General features: G+C 48.9%; 1 protein-coding gene across 1 annotated transcript in view; it reads right to left on the bottom strand.

The window, feature by feature from the left end:
• IQCH (IQ motif containing H) overlaps positions 1-24,199 on the bottom strand; it is a 69,200-nt gene that overhangs the window by 5,166 nt on the left and 39,835 nt on the right. The window contains 8 exon segments of the mRNA XM_061558336.1: positions 847-972; positions 1,623-1,793; positions 2,364-2,659; positions 3,007-3,127; positions 8,571-8,762; positions 14,817-15,089; positions 18,040-18,191; positions 22,257-22,340. Of these exon segments, the coding sequence (XP_061414320.1) occupies positions 847-972; positions 1,623-1,793; positions 2,364-2,659; positions 3,007-3,127; positions 8,571-8,762; positions 14,817-15,089; positions 18,040-18,191; positions 22,257-22,340 (1,415 nt within the window).

Genomic DNA, 24,199 nt, shown 5'->3' with positions numbered 1-24,199 from the left:
AAAACCCGTTTGCGACCTCTGTCCAGCAGCCCTCCTGGCTTGGTCACGCTAGTTGTAGCGAGTGATGGTGTGTGTTAGCGAGAATAGGTCGGTGGTCACCACCCTACGTTAAGTACTCTTTGGTTCTTTCGGTAAAGTCACGTAGGTGAAACAATAAAATTAATTAAATTAAAATAAATGTATTAAATCACGGCGTTTCGGGCGCAACGCAAGCGCCCGTCATCAGCTGGGACAACCACAGCAAGAAACAATTGCTGACATGGTCAAGAGAGCTGCTGCAAAGTAAGAGGTTATATATCAGTCAGAGGAGGCAGAGGGGGGGCGTGAGGACTTTACTGAAAGAACCAAAGAGTATGGATCCTTGCAGTCATGAAAACTTCCACCCTATGTTAAGTGTTGCCTTGTGTTAACAATAAATAGTGTTGCCTTCCAAGCAGTTGCGAGTGCGCCTAATTCGAGCCCATTACATATTTATAATATTTCATGTTAATTTTGATTGCGAATTTTTCGTTTTTGTGTTATGATTAATGTTCACGTATTTAATAAGTTCATCATCCGCCAAATTTGACATTCACGAGCATCTCCGGAAAGTGTCCCTCGTGAATAAACGAGGGAATGCTGTACAAGAAGATGCATCTGTCTGCATATCACTCATCTGTCACACAGCGTGGAGTAGGAGCCAGTTCTGATCAGAATGATTTCACTTTGGAGAGCAATGATGATGAGCTACGCATTTGTCGTGGGCGGTTAAAAAAAAAGAAAAAACCTGACTGCAAGGCCAGGAGCATCTCCGGAACTTATCCCTCACGAACAACAGGAGAGGGAACTCGGCAAAGCGAAGGCCACCTTGACGTCGAAGCCGATGCCGTGCGCACGGCACATCTTGAAGAAGACGCTGTAGTGCAGCAGCGCCAGGTTTGAGTGCGCCAGCTGGGTGCTCGTCACTGCGTAGCGTCTGCTCGCTGGACGGGACTGCACGCACGTCATAATCAACGTCGAGGTTATCATCGTCGTCGTCGTTGTCAACATCATTATCATCATCATTAACGTTCCCATCATCATAATCATTATTTCCAACATTATGAACATCCTCATCAAACAAAGACCATTGTCACTGCATTGCGCGCTTTCAGATGCGCTTCTGCGGCCGTCTGGAACGCTCTTGCTTCCGATATTAGGAAGCCACGAGCTATGCACTTTTAAATATAGATTTAAAACTAATTTCTTTTGAACTGCTTCAACATAAATAGATAGATTACCACTGTCAACATTATTATCATCATTAACATCTGCATCGTCATCATAATCATTATTATCAACATCATCAATATCCTCATCAACATCATAATAAGTATTATCATCAATATCCTCATCAACATCACAATCATTCTCATTAACATCATCAATATCCTGATAATCATCATTCTCATCATCATTCGCATCCTCATCAACATCATCATCAACATCATTGTCAACATCATCATCAACTCTTAGTGGGCTCACGCTGGATTACTTGACGCACGCAATTTAACACAATGGCCCATGTTGACAACTTGAGACTGAGCATTGCAAACACTAACGAGTGACTGAAAATGTATTTTGTTAATTCTAGTGCCGGTCACCCTCTTGGCTCTGTCCCCATGTAGAGGCATTGCGCCGGACTCCGGGGTTGGCTCCGACGGCACAGAGAAGATGCTGTCGCGCCAATCCAGCGCTCCGCCCGTCACGAACTCCATGAGGCGCGTCATGGCCAGCTGATCGCTGTAACCCACGTCCAGGTCCAACGCCCAAACCTGCAACCAGTTGATTCACCATCATCGCCATCATTATCAAGCCATGATCAGTCCACTGCTGGATGAAGTGGATGAAGGCCTCCCCAAGTCATTGCAATCTCTCATCGTCCTCAATAGTTTTTGTACTATTATTTTGATCACCTCCGATTAGCACAGTTGGCTACGTATGGTGCGAAATAAGTTGACGATACATCACAGTTGCTGAGCATAAGAACAAAGGCCCAAAATTCCAAATGCAACTAACAAACAGCATTGTTTTACGTGCCAATATCGCCCTCAATAAAATAGGCATCAGTGCACATTACGGCGGAAAGGGAACGGCACCGGGGGGGCACAGAGCAACAGGAATGAAACAAGAAACCCGTCACGACCTCAGCCGCTAACTCCGACTGAACAAAGTAAATCGCAACCACGCAGCAAAATAAAGCGCAACCGTGCGTAACGAACAGCATGAGTAGTGGATCAAAATAAATAACCAACGTGATGGGACATAGACACACACGGGAAGGAGGCAGAGGAGGAAGGAGACGCGTCGCAAGAGAAGCGGGAGACGGAGGAAGAGGGCCGCACCTGTTGCTGGAGGCTCTCGGGGTCGATGAAGGTGACGAAGTCGACCGACAGGTGCCCGACGAAGCCGTGCCCGCAGCACGCCTGCGCCACGCGGCGCGCCAGCTCGTGGAGGGCGCCCGGCTCCACGGAGCTCTGCGGGAGCGACGAGCCCCAGCAGCGCAGCGCCGGGGTGGCGGGGCGCCCACCGAGCTGGTCGCCCCACGCCTGCACCGCCACGTCCCCCGTCGGCTCCAGCAGCAGGTCCACCGTCAGGCAGGTGAGGCTGTCGCCCGGCGGGCAAGCCTCGATCACACCTCCTGGGTGGAGTGAATGGGATGAGTGACTAGGGGTGGGGCGGGGGGTGATTTGTCAAAGAAAACTGAATGGACTGGACTGGTGAGTGGTGTTCCAGCACAGGCCCATTGTTCGAATACATTGTGTCTGCCCATTGTTCCAATACATTGTCTGCCTATTGTTATAATACCTTGTGTGTTTCCATTGTTCCAATCCATTGTATGTAGCTAGTTAACCTTAACATTCGACATTTCTCAATTGTGTTTTATGGGTAACAAAAGCGTTGATGAAATTCAGGAGAGAAAGGGCATCATGGTTTTGAATGGAATTGTAGGAGAGGGGGCGGGGGGGGTCATGGGGAGAGTCTCACCGTGGCAGAGGAAGGCCTGGATGAAGGAGGCCCAGTCGGGGTAGAGGTCGTTGCTCGCGAGCTCGCAGCGCGTCTCCAGAAACTCCGGCAGCTCCTGAGCAATCCTGGCCACCGCCGCATCCTGGCAGCGTTGAAAGAGCACGCGGTAAGTCGATTTATTTCTTTTACTTTTTAAGTCTTTTTCCAAATTTGTATCCGGGACAGGTACCGCGATCTGCGTCATCTCATGCATGAGATGGAGAGTCCATTTAGAATTCTCGCTGGGATGGAGTAATGAGATCCTGCACAGCGGCTTCCGCGCAGGAATCAAATGGATTGCGGCATCGCGAGAACCGTGAGAGATGGCGACAAGAGTGGGGAGGCCTTCGCACAGCAGCGAATTGACCACGGCCAATGATGATTATCACAAGCAAGTTAAACTCCAGGGACTGCGTGAGCATTAAAGGGAGCCAACAGGAGGTGCTTGCTCTTGCCGAATAATGAGAATGCTTGATTTGTGTTTTTTCTTAGAATATTTGTTCTCATCCTGATTCTCCTTATCTGTGGCCAGCAGCCATTCTGATGCTCGTATCCACGGCCACTGTTCCCCCATGGGGAAGAGAGGGCAGGGTTGACGTACACACACCCACACAAGACAAAGATCCCCTGTATAGCCTGATAAGACTTTTGTGGAAAGTGCTGTGAGCGAGCACCTACACCGCTCAAGATACTCATTTGAGGCTGTGTCGACCTAGGGAAGGCCCAGGACTGGATCAGATAATCGTCACTGGTGTTGGCCATGAATTGGAATCGAACCCGGGTGACTGGGTTCGTAGAGCAGTGCGCTAACCGCTGCACTTCCGCTCCCCATACACACACACACACGGGACATGTTCAAATAATTAATATTTCAGCAACGGCGACCGAGAGTGTTACCATTAGCGCGTGTAGGCAACACGCATATTACACTTGCTATTGACGTAATGATTAAAACAAAAACCCAGCATTCTAATGTGCACCAAAGCTGTGGCTAAAAATGTATGTTCATATACAAAGATTCCCCGTATAGCCTTAACAGACTGTAAGGGCAAGTGCTGTTAGCGAGTACCTATAAAGCCAGCACGGCACACGAGGGGGTGGGTGGCCAACACCACGCCTGACCGCCTTTGTCTCCCTAGTGACAATGTTTACACATCGCACCAGGTACTCATTTGAGGTTGAGTAGACCTAGGGGAGGCCCAGGACCGGTTCAGATAATCGTCACTGGTGTTGGCCGTGAGCGGGAATCGAACCCGGGTCGCCAGGTTCGTAGCGCAGCGCGCTAGCCGCTACACTACCACTCCCCACTATTCATGTACACGCATACACATACATACACCATGAAAAAATCACTTTCCATTAATTATAGATTAGTAATGTGTAAGCGAGTAGGTGAGTTACTATTCGGCAGATCCTATTCAATAATGTATGCCTTTTATTTTAGAAAATTACAACCCACTTAGCTTGGTCACCTAAAAAAACACAAGAATTACTTTTTCATGGTTACAAAGCCACTTTTTTTCCTCGATGGGAAGGATAAGCCTCTCTCCTGGCTTTCATAGCACAACGCATTGGCCCCTCGAGATCTGTTTTGTAAACACAGGACACAGATGTAGTCCGGCATTTATCTATCCGTGCGAGAGGCAGATATATATATATATATGTTTTGGGGGCCTCTGCCAGATTGCTGCCATTTGTACGTAATTTAAACCCGTATGACAATTACGAGGCTTTCCATGAAATGCTCTGTTACATCGTGCTGGGCCTTTAAAAGCCAGAAGTAGGTTTTCATGGTTGTGCTGCGCGGTTTTCTGACGGTTTATTTTTTTGCCAGCTTCTTCAGGAACTATTTGAACTGAAGAAACTCCCAGCAGCTTGGAGTGAAAACGTCGGATGGATGTGGTTCCGAATAACGCGCGGCAACAACCCGAAAACCCATCATCGGAGAGCTAGATATCCATTACTGCACAACCCTCTATCAACAAGCGTCCGCGAGCACCGCCAAAAGGTACCACGCGCAATTCTGCTCGCTTGAGTTAATCAATTAAAGGACAAAAAGAGGCAGGGCCACCCCTGGCGAAGGAGCAGGAGGAGGGGGGAGGGAGACAAATTAATTGCTGCCAGTGACTCTCCCCTGTTTTGTGAGGATAGAACTCAGGCAAGGCCGGGGTGTTTTCATAACGCACCTTCCCACCGGAATTTAATTGATGCCAGCGTGGGCTGTGCAGGTCCAAAGAGAAAGGTCCCCTGTATAGATTTGAACAGGCTCTTGGGGCAAGTGCTGTTATGCGAGCACCTATTAAGGCCGGCGTGGTACATGGGGAGGGAGTCAACACCATGCCAGGCTGCTTTTGTTTACCCTGAGCCAGCCTAAGCGGAGGCCCAGGACCGGTTCAGATATTTGTAGCTGATGTTGGCTTTGGGTTGAAATCGACCTTGGGATGCCGGGTTCGGGGCGCAGCACACACACACTCACTGTGCAGTGCACACTCTCTCGCAGGGAGAGAGAGCCGTTTCATTTGCCCACCGGCCGCGGGGATCTGTGCATAACGCGGAACAGGACACGGACGCAAAATAAGCGATGCGCTAAGAAATACAAAATAATTTATCACCCCGATGTAAAGCAATAAATGAATAATGCCACTCAACGCTTGTGTAAAATTGTACGTATCTACACTTTGCACATACTTGACATAGATATATATATATATTGCCTCTATATAAATAATATATGTCACCGTGTGTCATCGCACACCATTAAAAACTATATTTACTCTACATTAATATATTAGACAATAATCGATGTTAAATGTACACCAAATCTTTGGCTCCGTACAGGTCCATATAATAATAGAATCATAATGAACCATCTGTAATTTTAATGAGTAAATCATCCTGAATGCACCCAGCATCTTTGTATCGCATAAGCTATGCGGGCTTGAGTCTGTTCAGATGTTGTAGGATTGGGCTGCAAGGAGATCAGGAGATGGTAATAAAGCAATGGATTCCTGACTCTATCTGTGCGACACTATGGGTGTTATCTCGTCATATGCATGGTGGGTTTTGTCATAACACCGCACAACAGGCATGAGCCAAACATGACCGGAACTGGCCAAACATCCGAATGCAGGATGCCATATCCAATGCAGTTTGGATTTATTTAGCATTCAAAATGAATTTGCATGCCTATACGCCCTGTAATTTTTTTGCAGACCTTTGTTAATCTACTACCGGATGAAGGCTGTGTATGTCATGGGGGTTGTTTGACCATACTTCACCATACTGGTCAGTGCGGGTTGGTGAAGGGGGTAGCCCAGGGCGAGTTAAGATTTAAAAAAAACCCTTGTAAGCCATGGCCAGGAATCAAACTCAGGTCGCCTGGTTCGTACCGCAGTGTGCCACCTGCTGCGACACTGCTACATCTCGAAGTGCGGAATACAAACAATGAGCCCGATTCTCAGATTTCGAGTTCTGAATATATAAGGTTGTGATTTTTTGGTTTTTATTAATCAACACTCATAACCAGGTGCTTAATTCTAGATTTGAAGCTTTCGTGACTGCAAGGATTCATATTCTTAGGTTTTTTCGGTAAAGTCACGTAGGTAAAAAATTGAAATTTAAATTAATACAAATAAAATAAAATAAAAAAATATTTTATTTTTATTCATTTTAATTTTTTATTTACGTGACTTTACCGAAAAAACCTAAGAATAAGGTGCTTAATTTTAGCCGTAGCTGTACAGGGGCTGAGCATCGCAAACAAAGTTGTCGTTCGGGGCCCCAGGGGGTTAGGGGTTGGGCGTTGAGGGGGTCCTGAATAAAATGCCATGCGAAATGAATCCCCGCTTGCAAATGTGATTCCAGGTAGCAAAGATCTGCTGAAGTATCATGAATCCCACCCAACATGTACACACGCACTTCACTACAACAGCAGAGATCTCTCCCTTATGTTCAAGTATACTTATTAATTAAATTTAGAATAATATTTTTATTTAGTTTTTTTGTTGTTGTTGGTGGTGGTGCCGGCGCTGGCTTATTATGCCAAATGTAATGAATACATGCTTCGGAGAACTTCACTGAGCATCACAGCACACAGATTTTAATTACTATCCAGTGCATGCACCATGAAATAAACTTTCACAATGTCCCACTTTTTTTGGGGGGGGGGGGGGGTAGGGTTGGGGGTGGGGTTTGGAAAGACATTTAAATCACACTGAGTCATACGACTCAGGATGTTCCTGTATTGGGATTGTTGGCCAAATCCATCATCATCACCATTGCCATCTTCATCAGTAGAACTATGATAACCAGGAAGTTTAGCAAACTAATTTTAGAATACAGTTTGGTTTAAATCATAATAATATTTTCTTACAAATGTACAGTCCATTGCCAGTCAAATGCTGAACATAGGCCACCCAATTTCGTACAGGTAATGATGGATCTTTTTTAAATCCTTTATATTAAGTTCGCATGCTTGCTTGCTTGCTTGCGTGCTTGCGTGCTTGCTTACGACCGTGCAAATCTTTCGGTCGTTTTTTAACCCACTTCCCGTGATCCAATCGAGCTGACATTTTCCACACAGACTTGTTGTGCCAGACAATTAATGTTCGTGAAAAAAAATTCCCAAAATTTTACACTTTTTAGGCAAAAAAAAATATTTTACATATATTCAAATAGAACTCATTCATCGCTTTGGCTGAACGTCACAGTATAAGAGCCCAGAGCGTAACCCCTCCACAGGCCGTGGCGGAGTAGCGCAGTTGGTAGCGCCCTCGCTTCCCATGCCAAAGGTCGCGGGATCGATCCCCGCGTCCTCCACAGGCGAATATATTTTTAAATCCTTTATATTAAGTTCGCTGCCACGCATATAAAAGATTTATAGTGAAAAACTTTGTTTTTACGGGTTATACTTATTAACCATACTTCACCACATTGGCCATTGCAGGTTGGTAACAGGAGGGGGGCCAGGATCAGTTCAGACGTTACTCGCACACACCAAATGTCAGCTGTGGCCAGAAATCAAACTCAGGTCGCTGGGTTCATAGGGTACTGTAGTGCGCCAAGCACAACGCACAAACCTAGTTATAGAGGATGGAAGGATAGAGCTTCGAGGTTTGTAATGTTTGCAGAAACAGCCCCGATACTGATTACGTTTTTTTAAAATGATAAATTGGCCGCACTGAAAGAGGCGAATAGGGTTTATTGGCGAATTTGCGCTGAGAGTGCCGTGCGGTTTCCGTGAGATGTGGGAGAATGCAAAAATCAGAAACAGACCGTGATGTGCTACTATCATCACGACAATTACCACCACCATCACCAAAATCATCATCATTGCTACTGTCATCAATATAATCACCACCACCATTCCCAAAATCATCATCCAAATCATCATCACTGTCATCAGTATCATCAGTCAATGCTCAATTTTAAAGCTACAGAAAAGCAGCAGTGATATAAATAATGAAAACAAACACAACTTCCAAACAATTTCATGTATTTTGTTCTGATTATTATGATGAGTTTATTCATTCAAAGAGGGTTCTCACCCGTGCCCAGCGATGCCTCCACTGCTCGGAGCCGTAGCGCCGGCTCTCGCTCAGCACCCAGCGGTGGCAGGGCAGATGCTGGGCCACGGGGCAGCTTGCCGTGCCGCGTCCACCCGGGCCCTCCTCCGTCTTGAGCAGCCAGCACCGCACACCAGCGTGGGCGGCCATGAGCCGCGACAGGCTCTCCACTAGCTGGTCGCCGCACCGCAGATGACACATGCCAAGTCATATCGCGCTCCTCCGCACCGTGTCACATGGTGCCATGCCAGTTCTTATCAGAATGAATCCGCTTCGTAGAGCAATGACGATGAGCGACACACCACCTGTGGCATTTGTCATGGGTAAAAAATTAACCCGTAAAAACAAAGTTTTTCACTATAAATCCTTTATATGCGTGGCGGCTAGAGTCCTCTCGTCCTCTGGCTTGAGATGGCTGCCACCTATGGGTCAGATGATTGTGTGCCAGCATTAACCAATTGGTAAATAAAAATGTAAATTTTTTCCCCTAAACAGTGTAAAAATTTGGAACAAATTTTCACGAAAATAAATTGTCACGCACAACGAGTCTGTGTGCAAAATGTCAGCTCGATTGGATCACGGGAAGTGGGTTAAAAAACGACCGAAAGATTTGCACGGTCCTAAGCAAGCAAGCAAGCGAACTTAATATAAGGGATTTAAAAAGACTTGACTGCACGGCAATATGTGCATACAAGTGTGCAGCACACATCTAACAACAATTTAGGAAATACACATACGCTCACGCAGTGCAGTTGTATTTGTGATTTCAGCTTAGAAAAAGACTGAATCCTTCCACAGAACGAGTTAGTACCGGCTTGTGTTTGACATTTGTCAAGGCCCACATCAGTGCAGGAGCCTTTCCAACTACTTAGTTAATTGTTTCCAAGACAGCCTCCTTCCTCGATACAAGTGGGAATCAGGGACGCTATTAAAACAACTGACCATTGCATTCACCAGTACCCTTGAGCCACCCACCCAGTGGTTCTTGAGGCCAATGGCGGACGTGAACATCGCTGCCAGAAACATCTAAAAGCCACCGGCTGTGAGGCATTACAATGGGAGGAGCGCAACTACGAGGTTAGCGTGACTCAGGGCAGGTACGCCCCAGTATCGGAACGGTACAAAACAGTGATAGTGGAAATAAATGCCCCGCTATTTCTCAAACGCAGATTTAATAATTTTTCTACACACAACCCCCCCTCCCCTGCCGCATTTTATATCGCGCATTATAAATGCTCATTAATTACTCGTTTCTGTCTGGTAATTTAACTACAATTAATGCCACCGCCATGCACTGGTTAATTTAAAAAGCGGTTGACGAGTCACTGCGCGGGACGAGCATATTTAAGCATGTTTCGAAAATTAGCAGTAAGTACGGTCTTAATTTGCTCAGTAAAGAAATCATCCACTTTCACAACAACAAAATCACGAGAGAGAGACAAAGACAGAGCACGAGCAAAGCGAGAGAGAATGCGGGGGAGGGAAGCAGGGGGGTGGAAAGTAGAGAGGGCTTTTTTTTTGGTGCGTGTGGTAAAGCACGCATTATTTATTTATTTCGTCCCGATGACAGAGGCGCCGCCGCTAGGCTATTTGTGTCACGCTGCTTGTAATCTGGGATGCGAACGCTCCGCGCCCGCGTGAGAAGCAACACAGCCGAGCGCCGCCCCCTGAACCGCGTCGGAAACAAATCGCTGCCGTCCGGGAAAGATTAGCAAAGATGATCCGAGAGCACATTCATTCCAAAAACAATAAAATCGGTCGCAGGCCATTAGTTTGCGTAATTTGTGTAATAATATTACGCCGCCGAAAAGTGCGGGCGGAGCAAAATGGATTTTTTAAAGGATGGCGGCTTGTGCAGACAGCATCGTGTTTGGGAGGAATATTTGTTTTCAATTTATTACTCGTGTGGCAATATTGTTTAACCTCCCGCTGCATTGTGGTGTGCGCGAACCCCTGCGTACGGCAGAGCCGCAGTGACTAATGGGCACACTCCGCTGCCACTTGGTAATCATTTGTTTTGTAAGTAATCTAGTTTGGCACCTTAGCTGTTTTTTACTAATTTCATCAACATTGTAATTCATCGCGCTTCACAGTCACTAATGCTCTAATTTATTGCCGTCCGAGGCTCGCTCGCGCGCGCGCTTCCACTCGCGCGTGTACGCACACGGACAGACACACGCGGGGGAGTGTGCACACGCATGTGCACGTGCGCGCACTCGCACATTCGTGTGTGCGCGCGCACGTACGCACGTGTGCACCGCGTGTTCCATGCGTGTGCTCATGCTGCGTTTTCAATATAGTATTCCACGTGAGCCATCGGTACGAAGAGCAGCCCGAGGCAGGAAAATATAGTGTGTATCAGATGGGCACTTGCTAACAAGGTGTGAAAAGAAATAGCGAGCGCACCTGTTAATGCACGCCTTTGCAAATTGACCCCCAAAGGCACGGGGGAATGTTTATAGTTGAGCGTGTTTTTGTATTTTTTCCCTCCGCCAATATCACGTGCAACCTATACGCCCCAAAGCTACGGTCTGTGTCACTTAAGAGTAAACCAAGAGGCTTTATGGAGAGGGCACCCATCCCAATCGTGCAAGCGTGTTCTCGACGACTTGTTTCACAGAGTCATCAAACGGAATGTCACCGAGCCCCCCCATTGTTTAGCTTTCCATCGCGCCAGCCGTACCTGTTAAGGCTCCACGGTGGCTCGGCAACGCTCGCGCGTGATTGACCGCACGCGCGTCTCCTGCCGTTGCGACCGGTGGCGTCGCGTGTACGGCATGGGCCAACCTCGGCCCCTTTGGCCTGCGGGCCCTTGGTGCGGTGGCACCGCCTATGCAACTTGATTGCGACGTCACCCCGGTGCTCTTGTGGCGGGAGGCAGGGCACGGAGGGAAGAAACGATATTGTCGAGAATGGAGGACCATGTTTCTCGTTTCCCAATAAAATGGGCCCCGTAACCAGGTTGGCAACGGGAAAAGACCCATCACCGAAATGCGCGCGGAGGTTGACTTTCTACTCTGAAGCTGCCGTAATGCGGTTTTGCAAAATGAAAATGCTTCAGGAGAATTGTCTTATTGCTTATCCTTGATAACCAATATTCTTATACGTCTTTTTGAGCACGCCTGCCCGAGGATGCTGTCAACACAACGGCTCGGAAATAATCCTGCCATTGTAAAAAGCACTTTAATTAAATGAGGAGGTGTTGCTGCTGCTGCTGCTGCGCATATCCTAAGGTGAACTTGAGCGAACACCAGCGAGCCACTTCGCCCTCACTTGTGCCAGCGCAACACCAATAGCGGCCGTGCGGTGCAGAATTTCCGTCGGGATGCCACAGTCTCTGGCACACGCTGACGGCGCGTGGGACAAGGTTTTTTTTCTTCCTACTAAAACAGAACGGGGGAACTGACAGGCCACGAGTCGGATATGGCTCACACAGTCTTCAATTCGTATGGCACGTGGGCAGAGGAGGCCTACCACCTCCGATTAGCATGGTTGGCTACGTCAGGTGCGAAAGAACTTCAACATAACAACAACAACAACCGCCATTCGCCACTAAGTGGCGGTGACGTCACCACGACGCTTGTGCCAAGCCATGTGCACCTTGCGGCCACGTGAAGTGTCGAACGCCCGCTGGCAGGAGGTCACGGGGCAGACCCAGGTGCCACGGGTCGACTGACTGAGATGACTGAGATGACTGGCTGATGCACCACCTGTGCCCCCTACTGTGCCAACATATATACAGCCCCATCCACAGACGACATGAATCCATCACTGCAAGGATCTCAGCCAAACTAATTGGGTACCTGAGTGAACTATATTCGAGATGGCACCAACAATATGTGTTTCTAATATTCGCACATGTGAATTCACCGGTTGTCTTTCAAGTAGTTCTGAGCATACGGTAAATCCACACATTGTCGACAAACGTGTGGCTCACCAAAGAGGTATTTTCAAGTCTTTTTCGGCCCTCGGTAAGGAAATGGTTGCCCCAGTCGTGCGTGCTAATGGTGAAATCAAAATGACTTGAACTAACGTCGGCCACTGACCCAGTTTTCCCGTAGTCGATCACGTCGAATGCGCCTTCAAACTTTTGATTTTCATTGCGCAATCCGACCGTGCCGTTTGCCGGGGGTTGCCAATATTCTAAGTCTTTTTTAAATCCTTTATATTAAGTTCGCTTGCTTGCTTGCGTGCGTGCTTGCTTGCTTACGACCGTGCAAATCTTTCGGTCGTTTTTTAACCCACTTCCTGTGATCCAATCGAGCTGACATTTTGCACACAGACTCGTTGTGCGTGACAATTTATTTTCGTGAAATAAAAATTTCAACATTTTAGGGGAAAAAAATGATATTTAATTACCGATTGCTTAATGGTGGCAGGCAATCATCTGACCCATAGGTGGCAGCCATCTCAAGCCAGAGGACGAGAGGACTCTAGCCGCCACGCATATAAAGGATTTATAGTGAAAAACTTTGTTTTTACGGGTAAATTTTTTTTGTCGTCAAATTGCAATAACAGACCAGAATTGTTTTTTATATATATATCAGCGTAAGGAATGGAGCACCGTGTACAGCGCTGCCGCCCCCACCGTGTGCAAACGAGGACGCGGAATTTATGACCTGAACGCTCGTTGACGCCACTTGAGCGGGAGTCAAGTTGCCCTCGCTTTTTTCCAATTCTCTGCAAATATATGGACGTCTGGAAACCCCGCTGTGCGCATGGTTTCCGCAAACTGTAAACGCCCCCACTAATTAACAGTGATTACACTGTAGTAATAATAATAATCCGGTGCGGTAGAAGAACGGCGGCACAGGGATCGAGCGCTCTGCTGCACGACGAACCTGGCAATCCGAGTTCGATTCCCGACTGTGACTAACGTCATTGGTGAGTCAAATCCGACCAGGTCTTGGTTGAGATCCCCCCCCCCCCCTCCCCCCCCACTGAACCCCCATGTTCACAAACCCACACGGTCTTCTTGGTTCTTTCGGTAAAATCACGTAGAAGGGAAATAATAAAATAATAATAAAACATAATTAAATTATTCTCACGACTTTTCGGACACAACGCAAGCAGCCATCCTCAGGTGGAGAACAGGTCTGTCCACACGGATTGGTTTGGTGAAGTATGGTCAAACAACCTCTACGGTCAACACGGCATGATAGTCCAAAATGTGGCGGCCAGACTACTCACTTGTACCTGTAAATGGGATGAGATCGGCACAATCCTCCAATCTCTGCACTTGCTCCCAATACAATCCCAGATCAATTTCAAGATCATCCTCACCATCTTCAAAATGCAACCAAGGACTCGCCCCTGCCTACCTCTTCTCATTTCTACTCCCCTCCACGCACTCGCCTGCCTCTACCATCTCATCTCACACTGCTCTCTCTACTCGACGCACCCCCTGCTCCTGCAACCACGGGCTTCCTGCCAAAGCCGCCAGCAGTCGATGTTCCCATCAGTGTGAGTTCACGCGTTCTCCTTTGCTGCCCCCGTGTTTTGGAACTACTTTCCCCCTTATCCATTTGTGCTGTCAGCTCCCTGCCCCTGTTCAATTCCAGACTCAAGACATTCCTTCGTGCCTCTGTCTCTAAGTTGCTGGTTTGTCCCTCGAAGAAAAAAATACACACACACTATATACTATATACATAGCGTGTACATGTATCTATCCAACTACTATGCACAGTGTCTGGAGATGCGGTTGCATTCAGGCACACTCTCTCCGTGTCTTCTAACGTTCTCTGCCCAAGTGCAGGTCCACGGCTCAAGCTCCCTCCATCCCATGCCGGCCTCCCATCCGTCCTTCCTTCGTCGCCTCGCAACACCACACTCCATATTAGGCAGGGATTTTAACACCGTAGGTAGGGCAGGGCAATCAAGATCAAGTTCATTTATTAGGTGTAGCCCTGTGAGCCATTCGGCTCTTGAATCGGGTGCAACCGCAATAAACAAAAAACAAAAACATGAACAAAAAACATCTTAAAGTGAATATGTGACTAAGTGCAAACAGAAAATCCAAGAAAAGACAGCAAAATATTGCAGAAAAAAATCACCGTACACCAACGCTGTGTGCTAAAATCCCAGTGGGATGCCTTCCTCAACACTATTCTTCCACGTGACACAGAAATCCCGTAAAATCTGCAACGCATTTGTTTATGATCGATCAACCACCGGGGCCCGCTCGCCCGCTCCTCCGCCCGGCCGCCCGCTCGCTCATCCGCCCTTCACCTGCGGCATCGACCGGATGTGCTCCTCGCCGGGCGGCGTGAACACGCCGGCGCTGGAGAAGATGCGTCGGGCCTCCGACTTGGAGCCACAGAGGCGGGCGACGGTGGGCTCGGGCGCCAGCGCGGGTAGGCCCAGCTCGTCCGCCACCGCCAGGTCGGCCTCGCCGGTGCCGCCCGGGACCACGTAGGCTTCGCGGCCGCTCACCAGCGCGCGGATGCGCCGCAACGTGCCGGGGCTGTACTCCAGCAGGCTCGCCAGGGACAGGGGCAGCTGCTGTGGTGGTGGTGGCAGAGATGTTGGGTTGGGTTGGGGGGGTGGAGGGGTCGGGGGGTAGGGGTGCTTGCAAGCAGTGCAGCAACAAGGTTGAATTGCAAATAGGGTTTTTCCCCTTTTTTCTGGCAACAAAATTGACATCTTTTGCAAGGAATCATGTTAACATTAACCACAATACTTGCAGTCAAATGCAAACAAAAAACAATACTCTGATAATGTATGCATTGTCCTTGAAACTGATTGGTCCACACCAGAGACAGCTTTCTTTAGAGCCTAGTCTCATATGGTGTTCGACCAGATGACGCCAAAAGGCGCACAGTTCAAAGACAATGCACTATCAGAGTAATGAGAGCTCGGGGTGAGCATATTTATATTTTGGTACTGGCAAAGGAGGTCCCATGAAGGGTGAATTGGTTTCGCTTCCAAGCGAAGGGCTGTTGCTTCCGAGGTGGTGTGGTCGGGTGTGACATCGTGTGGATAGAAACAAACATAATAATACTGATTCTTGCAGATACAAGTGGCTGCTGCAGGTAATGTGAGATTAATTCATATGAATTGGTAAATCGATGCTTTGTTCTACACCTCCTCGCTATAGAAGGAGTCTGAGCATAACAGGAGACTGATGTTTACCGCATTTCCCCGGATTATAAGATCCTCCAAACAGTAAGAAGCGCCCCATATTTGCGCCCGGTGTCAATAAAATTACACAAATATGGTCACACGAACACCTACATAGCATGGGTAGGGCTTCATCCAGCAGTAAGCTTACAAAGAGACATGCAGAAATGTAAACACGCGCACATAGACGCGGGCGGGTTAGGCATGAGCGCAGGCGACACCCAGGCGCCCGTGATCCAACACGCGGGCAACGCGCAGGCGCTGGTGTTATAACACGTGTGTGATAACCGTGCTGGTACGCATAAAAACGTTATGTTATTGAAAAACAAACTTTGTTGACCTATTTCATTGTCAATATACGCCAAAAACTATGCGGATCTGGGCACTGGTATTGTTAAGCTGTGCGGTGAGGTTTGTAGCGATTGGTTTAGGGGTTTGCCGTGATTGGTCTGGGGGTTTTATAGCGATCGGTGTCGGGTTTTATAATGACTGGTTTAGGAGTTTTATAATGGTTAGATTAGGGATTCGTAGTGATTGGGTTAGAGGTTATGTAGTGATTGATGTCGGGTTTTATCGTGATTGGTTGAGGAGCTTTATAATGATTGGAATAGGGGTTCATAGTGTTTGGATTAGGAGTTTAAAAGTTTTGCAGCGATCATTTTAGTGGTTTGCAGTGATCATTTTAGGGGTTTTGTCGCGATTTGTTTAAGAGTTTTGTAGCAATCGGTTTAGGGGTTTTGTAGCAATCAGTTTAGGGGTTTTGTAGCAATCAGTTTAGGGGTTTTGTAGAAATCGGTTTAGAGGTTTTGTAGCAATCAGTTTAGGGGTTTTGTAGCAATCAGTTTAGGGGTTTTGTAGCAATCAGTTTAGGGGTTTTGTAGCAATCAGTTTAGGGGTTTTGTAGCAATCAGTTTAGGGGTTTTGTAGCAATCAGTTTAGGGGTTTTGTAGCAATCAGTTTAGGGGTTTTGTAGCAATCAGTTTAGGGGTTTTGTAGCAATCGGTTTAGGGGTTTTGTAGCAATCAGTTTAGGGGTTTTGTAGCAATCAGTTTAGGGGTTTTGTAGCAATCAGTTTAGGGGTTTTGTAGTAATCAGTTTAGGGGGTTTGTAGCAATTGGTTTAAGGATTTTGTAGTGATTGGTTTAAGGATTTTCGAACGATTGGTTCAACGGTTTTATAAAGATTGGTTTAAGGGTTTTAGAATGATTGGTGTAGAGGTTATGTAATTTTAATGTGAGTGCCGAAGGAGAAACAGACACACAGACACATGACAGGAGGAAGATTACATTTTATAATTCCTGATGGAGATGATTGCCTCTAACTACACTCACAAAAATACCCTCTGTGTTAAAATATACCGGGAAGAGAACGTGAAAAGAAATTAAGATAAAACATTACACTTCAGACCTTTTTATTTGTGGCTTCAGGAGCTCTTGCTTCTAATGGTATCCTGGTGAGACGGTGTGCGTAGTAATTTATCTGCGAAAGCATTAGGAACAGAGCCTCTGTATCTACCACTTGCTGGCACAGCAGTGACACATTGCTGCATAAAATCTGCTTCAGCCTCTACAATAGGTGAACCTCAATATCATCAACAGCAGCCATTGCCTATCCACTTCTGGATGAAGGCATCCTCATGTCATCGAACCTGCAAAGTGACAATCCACCCAGGACCTGCATTTTCATTGCTGCATTGATATCCTGTTGGGTATGTTCCATCCTTCGACTACCGCACAGTTGTTATCCTGGTCCATGAGCCATCATCCAATCTGACTTGTCTTGTCCAAGCATACTTACGGTACTTTTCTTCACAGTAAATAAGACGTCTCTAGCTTGCACGTCTGTTCTCTCACCCACTTGTTCCTCTACGTCTCTCTCACCGTCATTCCAAGCGTGCTCCTCTCCGTGCTTCGCACGTTCGAGCATTCGTTTCCATTTTCTTTGTCAGTGTCCACCCAATAAACACCGGGCCAACGCCGGGCCAACGCCGGTCCAACGCCGGTCCAACGGTTCCAACCGCATGCCAACGTTGGCCGAATGTCGCATGCTTCCTGGGCATGTTCCGATCCCATACGTTAGAGCAGGCAGTTCACATCGATCGCCCGCGAAGCAAGTCGCCTGTAGCGTCGGGGACTACGACGACGACGACTCAAAATGTAGACGCTTCAGTATCGTGAGCCACACAGCACAACCGCGAACGAACCTACGCAGCTGTGAATAATTGAACCTACGCAGCAGTGAAGATTCATTGATTCGCTATGCAGGGTCCCGGTGGGTGGCGGTGAATTGCAACACACAACCAGTGGCAATCCAACAGCCATCAACAACTCACGGGAAAGCGGACCACAGCGTCAGGGACGATGATGGTGTAGCGGCCCGCCCCGTCCCCTCCGGATGCCGACAGCCCCAGCAGCCGCTCATAGTAGTGCAGGACCTCGTCGCTCAGCGGCACGGGGCTCACGTAGATCACGTCCACATTGGGATCTGCCACACAGGTGAAGGCAAAGGTCCGCTGTATTGCGTTAATATTGCCATCAGCAAGTACCAATGAAGCACACGAGGGGGTTTGTGTGGCTAGCACCCCACCTGGTCGCCTTTCTCTCTCCCCGCTGCTGATATTTACACACCGTGCCAAGTACTCATTTAAGGCCGAGTCAACCTAGGGGAGACCCACGAACGGTTCAGATAATTACCGCCGATGCCAGCTGTGGCCGGGAATTGGATTCACATCGATTCCTAGCGCAGTGTGCTAACCACTGCACTACCGCTCCCACAGCAACACAAATACGCCCACATGAAGAGAAGGAAACCGTGTCATGTTCCATCTGAGTTAGATTCCTGACTCACAGCCACGGCTAACGTCAGTAGTGAGTGATATGGGAACCAGTCTCGGGCCTCCTTACCACTTCATCAACTCACACCGACCATTGTGGTGAAGAATGGTCAAACAGGCCTCACGACCAGCGTGTGTGTGTGTGCGTGCGTGCGTGCGTGCGCGCGCGCGCGTGTGTGTGTGTGTGCGTGCGTGTGTGTGTGTGCGTGTGTGTGTATGTGTGTGTGTATGTGTGTGTGTGTATGTGTGTGTGTGTGTATGTGTGTGTGTGTGTATGTGTGTGTGTGTGTATGTGTGTGTGTATGTGTGTGTATGTGTGTGTATGTGTGTGTGTGTGCGTGTGTATGTGTGTGTGTGTGCGTGTGTGTGTGTGTGTATGTGTGTGTGTGCGTGTGTGTGTGTGTGTATGTGTGTGTGCGTGTGTGTGTGTGTATGTGTGTGTGTGTGTATGTGTGTGTGTGTATGTGTGTGTATGTGTGTGTATGTGTGTGTATGTGTGTGTGTGTATGTGTGTGTGTGTATGTGTGTGTGTGTATGTGTTGGTCATGATGCTGACACCTGGTCTGGAGTGATTGGAAGGCATGGGCCAGATCAGCTCAATAATAACGGTAGGAGGCTGCTAGATTTTTGTGCAGCCCATGGGCTTGTAATTACCAACACGCTCTTCCGGCATCGGCGCATCCACACAACATCATGGATACATGCCGGGTCCAAGCAAGAACATCTGCTGGACTACATAGTGACGGACCAGCGGATGCGAACCCATGTCCTTGACACCAGGACCTACCGTGGAGCTGATCTGTCCTCTGACCATCGACTAGTCATCTGTAAGATGCGCCTGCCTTTCTTCCACTCCGGTGGTGGGTGTACACCCAGGATCCCATTCCAACCAAAAGTGGCCTGGTCTCAGTTAGCTGATGAAAGTTGCAAGCGAGAATTTCATCATCGCTTGCAGCTGGGGTTGGCATCGTCCCCCACTCCACCTGATGTCGAGGGTAAATGGGCGAGGTTTAGGACTGTGACTCATGCAGCTGCAATGGCTGCTTTGGGTACGCGGTCCAGACCTCCCCAGAAACCCTGGCTGACAGAGGAGGTGTTCAGGTTAATTGAGAAAAAGCGACAGGCCCACTCTCATCGCCTACAGCATCCCACGTCAGAGAATGAGGAGGTTTACCGCAGCCTTCGCTCGGAAGTTCGGAGAGCCGTAAGGCGTTGTAAGGATGGGTGGTGGTCGCGGGTTGCTGAGGAGATGGAGTCTGCCTCAGTGGCCCGTGATCACAAATCACTATTTAACTCCATCAAAAAAGTAACCTGCAGCGCCACACCTATTACCATCATTAGAGGAAAAAACGGTGATCCAATCTCCGACCCCCAGGAACAGGTTTGCAGATTTGCTGAGCATTTCTGTGAGGTCCTGGGGGAGGGAAATTCTCTCAGCCAGGAAAACATCATGGCACAAAGTGGGGATAACCCTGCTGAGGCTGCGGTGCCTCAAATATTGGAAGAGGTCACCCCCTGTGAGTGGCTGGCTGAGGTTCCAGCTGTTGAGGAAGTACTGAGGGCGATCCGGAGTCTGAGACCAGGGAAGGCACCGGGCAGAGATGATCTCCCAAGCGAAATGCTGAGGGAGGGTGGCGTTTGTGCACAGACTGCCCTATATGACATCATAACAACAGTCTGGACCACTGGACGGGTTCCGCAGGACTGGAAGGATGCCCTGGTGGTCCCCCTCTTTAAGAAGGGGGACCGCACAGACTGTAACAACTACAGGGGCATCTCACTCCTCAGTGTGCCGGGTAAGGTCCTGGCAAGGATTATTCAACATCGCCTTGCTAGGCACGCTGAGGAGGGGCTTGCGGAGCCCCAATGCGGTTTCAGGAAAGGGCGGTCCTGCACAGATGCCATATTTTCTGTCCGTCTGCTACAGCAGAGGTGTAGGGAATTCCAAAAAGACCTACATCTCTGCTTTATTGACCTGGTCAAGGCCTATGATACCATCAGTAGGACTGGACTCTGGGTTGTTCTTCGTGCTTTCGGAGTCCCTGACCCTCTGCTCACGATCATTAAGGACCTTCATGATGGTGAGCGGGCCCGGGTAAAACTACGTGGCCGGGAGTCGGAGCCTTTCCCTGTACACCTTGGGGTGCGACAGGGATGTCCTCTGGCTCCCACATTATTTAACATCTATTTTGACCGCGTAGTTCGTGAAGCCTTCAATAGCTGTACCGGGGGAATTTCCGTTTGGTACAGATATAATGGGAGGCTGATCGACGCCCGGGTGCGATCAAGGGATGGCTCCCTATTGGTCAACCACGTTATGTATGCCGATGATTTGGTAATAGCTGCTCATTCAGAAGAGGAGTTGGAGGCGCTGCTGCTGAGACTGGAGCGTGCCACTAAGAGGTGGGGCCTTACCATCAGCCCCACCAAAACCAAGCACCTGCCTGGGTATTTTGTACCATCGGACACTCCACCCCCACAACTCCCAATTGGTGATGGGGCAGTTGTGGAGAGAGTGGAGAGTTTCCCATACCTGGGCAGTGTGCTTATGACCGGCTCCAGTCTATCAGCAGAGGTCTCACTCCGAATCAGTCGAGCGGCAATATCTTTTCATCGGTTGCGTAACGCTGTGTGGAAGCTACCTGGTCTGTCGCTCCGCACGAAGCTTCAGGTCTTCTCGGCCACGGTCATTCCCTCCCTTCTCTACGCTTGCGAGACGTGGACCCCCCTGGTGGAGCATCTTCGCCGGTTGGAAACATTTAGGCTGGCCTGCCTACGATCCATCCTGGGTTTAACCAGGCTGGATTGTGTGAGGAGCTCACAAATCCTTGAAAGATCTGGGCAAAGTCCCATCAGTGAGCTCCTCCGGCAGGCAAGGCTGCGTTGGCTGGGTCATGTAGCCCGCATGCCCAGCCACCGCATGCCTAAACAGCTTTTGTTCGGCCGGATCGAGGGGGCTAGACGGGCGCGGCGCGGGCTGGAGAGGAGATGGAGTGATGTGGTACAGGAGGACGTGGAGCTGAGTGGACTTGCCGATGACTGGTACCAGCGGTGTCAAGATCGGCCTCAGTGGAGGAGGCTCGTGAAGGACGCTACTGGGCAGTTGGAGGCAGTCGCCCTCCAACAACAACGGAGGGCGGAGGAGCGACGCTCACAACAACGAGCGGAGCGCCGGGTGGCTAAAGCACAGCAAGTTGGCACAGTAGGGGGCACAGGTGGTGCATCAGCCAGTCATCTCGGTCATCTCGGTCAGTCGACCAGTGGCACCTGGGTCTGCCCCGTGACCTCCTGCCAGCGGGCTTTCGACACTTCACGTGGCCTCAAGGTGCACTTGGCCTGGCACAAGCATCGTGGTGACGTCACCGCCACTTAGTGGCGAATGGCGGTTGTTGTTGTTGTTGTTGTGTGTATGTGTGTGTGTGTATGTGTGTGTGTGTATGTGTGTGTGTATGTGTGTGTGTGTGTGTATGTGTGTGTGTACATGGAACTTTTTTCTCGCCGTACGTAGCCCCAACCGTGCTAATCGGAGGTGCGACGCGGTTGTGGGGGGCCCTGCTTCCAGCAGTGGATTAACAAAGCGCTGCACACCCTTCACATATTTAATTATTATCAACATGTCTTTTGAGCGAATTAAACGTGCCGCAATTATTTTAATGGCAGCTGCTCGCATTACAAAGCCCGCGCCGCGAGTCCCAACGTCGTCGCCCCGTCCTGACCTTTGATGTCACAGAGCCGGCCCATCTGCAGGTTCTGCAGGACATCAAAGTGTTTGAGGCGACGACGGAGGTGCTTGGAGTAACCTGCAGGGCACGGACAGGACACGGAACATACACACAGACACACGCACAAAGTAAAAACAAATCCTCCGTAGAGCCAACATGAACTTTTGGGGCAAGTGCTGTAGGCGAGCACGGCACACGATGGGGGTGGGTGGCCAACACCACGCCTGGCCGCCTTTGTCTCCCTCGACCTAGGGGAGGCCCAAGACCGGTTCAGATAAACGTCACCGGTGTTGGCCGTGAGCGGGAATCGAACTCGGGTCGCTGGGTTCACAACACAGCGCGCTAACCGCTACACCACCGCTCCCCATATACATACACACGCGTGTACGCATACATACACACAGCCATGCCCATCACTTCCAAGACGCTTTCAAATCACGACGCAATTTGTCGTCTTGAAAATGCGGGGTCTCGTTGTGCGAGGCAAATTCGCATGCTAATACCGGGGGGGGGGGGGCGGGGCGGGGGGGGGCTACCCGCGATTTAAATGCGCGTGCAGAGAGCGAGGGGGGCAACTCTGTGCGGCCCTCCAGCTCCTGAGGGCCCATTTTCTATCATTACGCTGCTTCCCGCGTCCTCGCGCGATCAAAAGATGGGCAATTTTCCACGTAATAGTTGACAAATTGCGCGTAATTACAGGTATCTGTACAGATGATTAATTAAGGCAGATCAAGGGGAACGCAAACCGGCATTTCCCCCCACCCCACCCTGCTCCGGCTTAATTACCCATGTCTGAAAAGCAGACTCTTCTCCTGACACACCTGGCCACTGGTACGCAGTCATTTGCCGTTGATTGATCATGTTTTAGCAACACAGTTGCCCAATCATAAATAATGTCGTAATGGGCAGGAGGCCAATTTTGGCAGATGTTATGTTTTGCCTTCGCCGTCCATTTTAATACGGCAGCGAATTTCCTTTTGTTCTCTGCCACGGCAAAATGCACTCGGTGGTTACTGAAATGTTTCTCTGCATTACAAATTATACCGTGCCCTATTTGTACATCGTTCGTGCAGGCCACACGTGTGTTGTATCGTGTGTGCGTGTGACGTGTCGGCCTTCGGAGGTGCTCGCATACAGCACTTGCCCCAAAAGTCTGTTTAGGATGTATGGGGGGCATGTGGGGAGCGGTGATGTACTGGTTAGTGCACTGCAATACCGATTTTGATACCCGGCCAGAGCTAACATCAGTAAAGATGATCTGGAATCGTCGTCGACTTCACCTCGGTTGACATCAGCACTGGGAAGGCCAAAGCAGCCGCTCGCTAACACCATTCGCCCCGACAATTATGTTCAAGGCTACAAACGGTGATCTTTATCATTGTTTTGTGTGTACATATATACACACACACACGTGAAGTTTGCTTCGCAACAGAGACACGTTTCACATGGGCTCTCACTTGGTTGAATAAAGGAATTGATTAATTTACTGCTTCACTGAAACAGATGCCCAGAGGATTCCACTGCGAGCGGTTGTGGGGGGCAGCCAATTGGGCAAGTCCAATTTTAAGACATTAAAGGGGGGCACACTTTCTATCGATACTGGCGAACGCTATATGGGTAACTTATTTTACATTTCATTGGTGTGTGTGCCCCAACATACAGAGATACGCAGTGTGCTTAGTGCCACCGTATATGTCTGTACACATAGACGCACGTGTGCATATGTTATTTTTTATTTGTAGGCAAGTCGAAAAGGGTTTTAGATTGAGATGTTACAATGTCAGGGCAACCTAAATGATACTCATTTCAAGGTTCCCATCTCCACTTGTTAATTGTGTACTTGAAAAAAAACAGCCCCCACCACATTCATGATTGAAATAATAATTTCAAGAGATGAAATATACGGCACGCGCAAGAGCATACATTCAGTGTCCCGT

The sequence above is a fragment of the Lethenteron reissneri genome, chromosome 24, assembly GCF_015708825.2.
Source record: "Lethenteron reissneri isolate LAM-NWPU_2019-01 chromosome 24, ASM1570882v1, whole genome shotgun sequence".
Classification (NCBI taxonomy): Eukaryota; Metazoa; Chordata; class Hyperoartia; order Petromyzontiformes; family Petromyzontidae; genus Lethenteron; species Lethenteron reissneri.
Note: the sequence above shows the minus strand (reverse complement) of the source record. Positions and strands in the feature narration are given on the sequence as shown.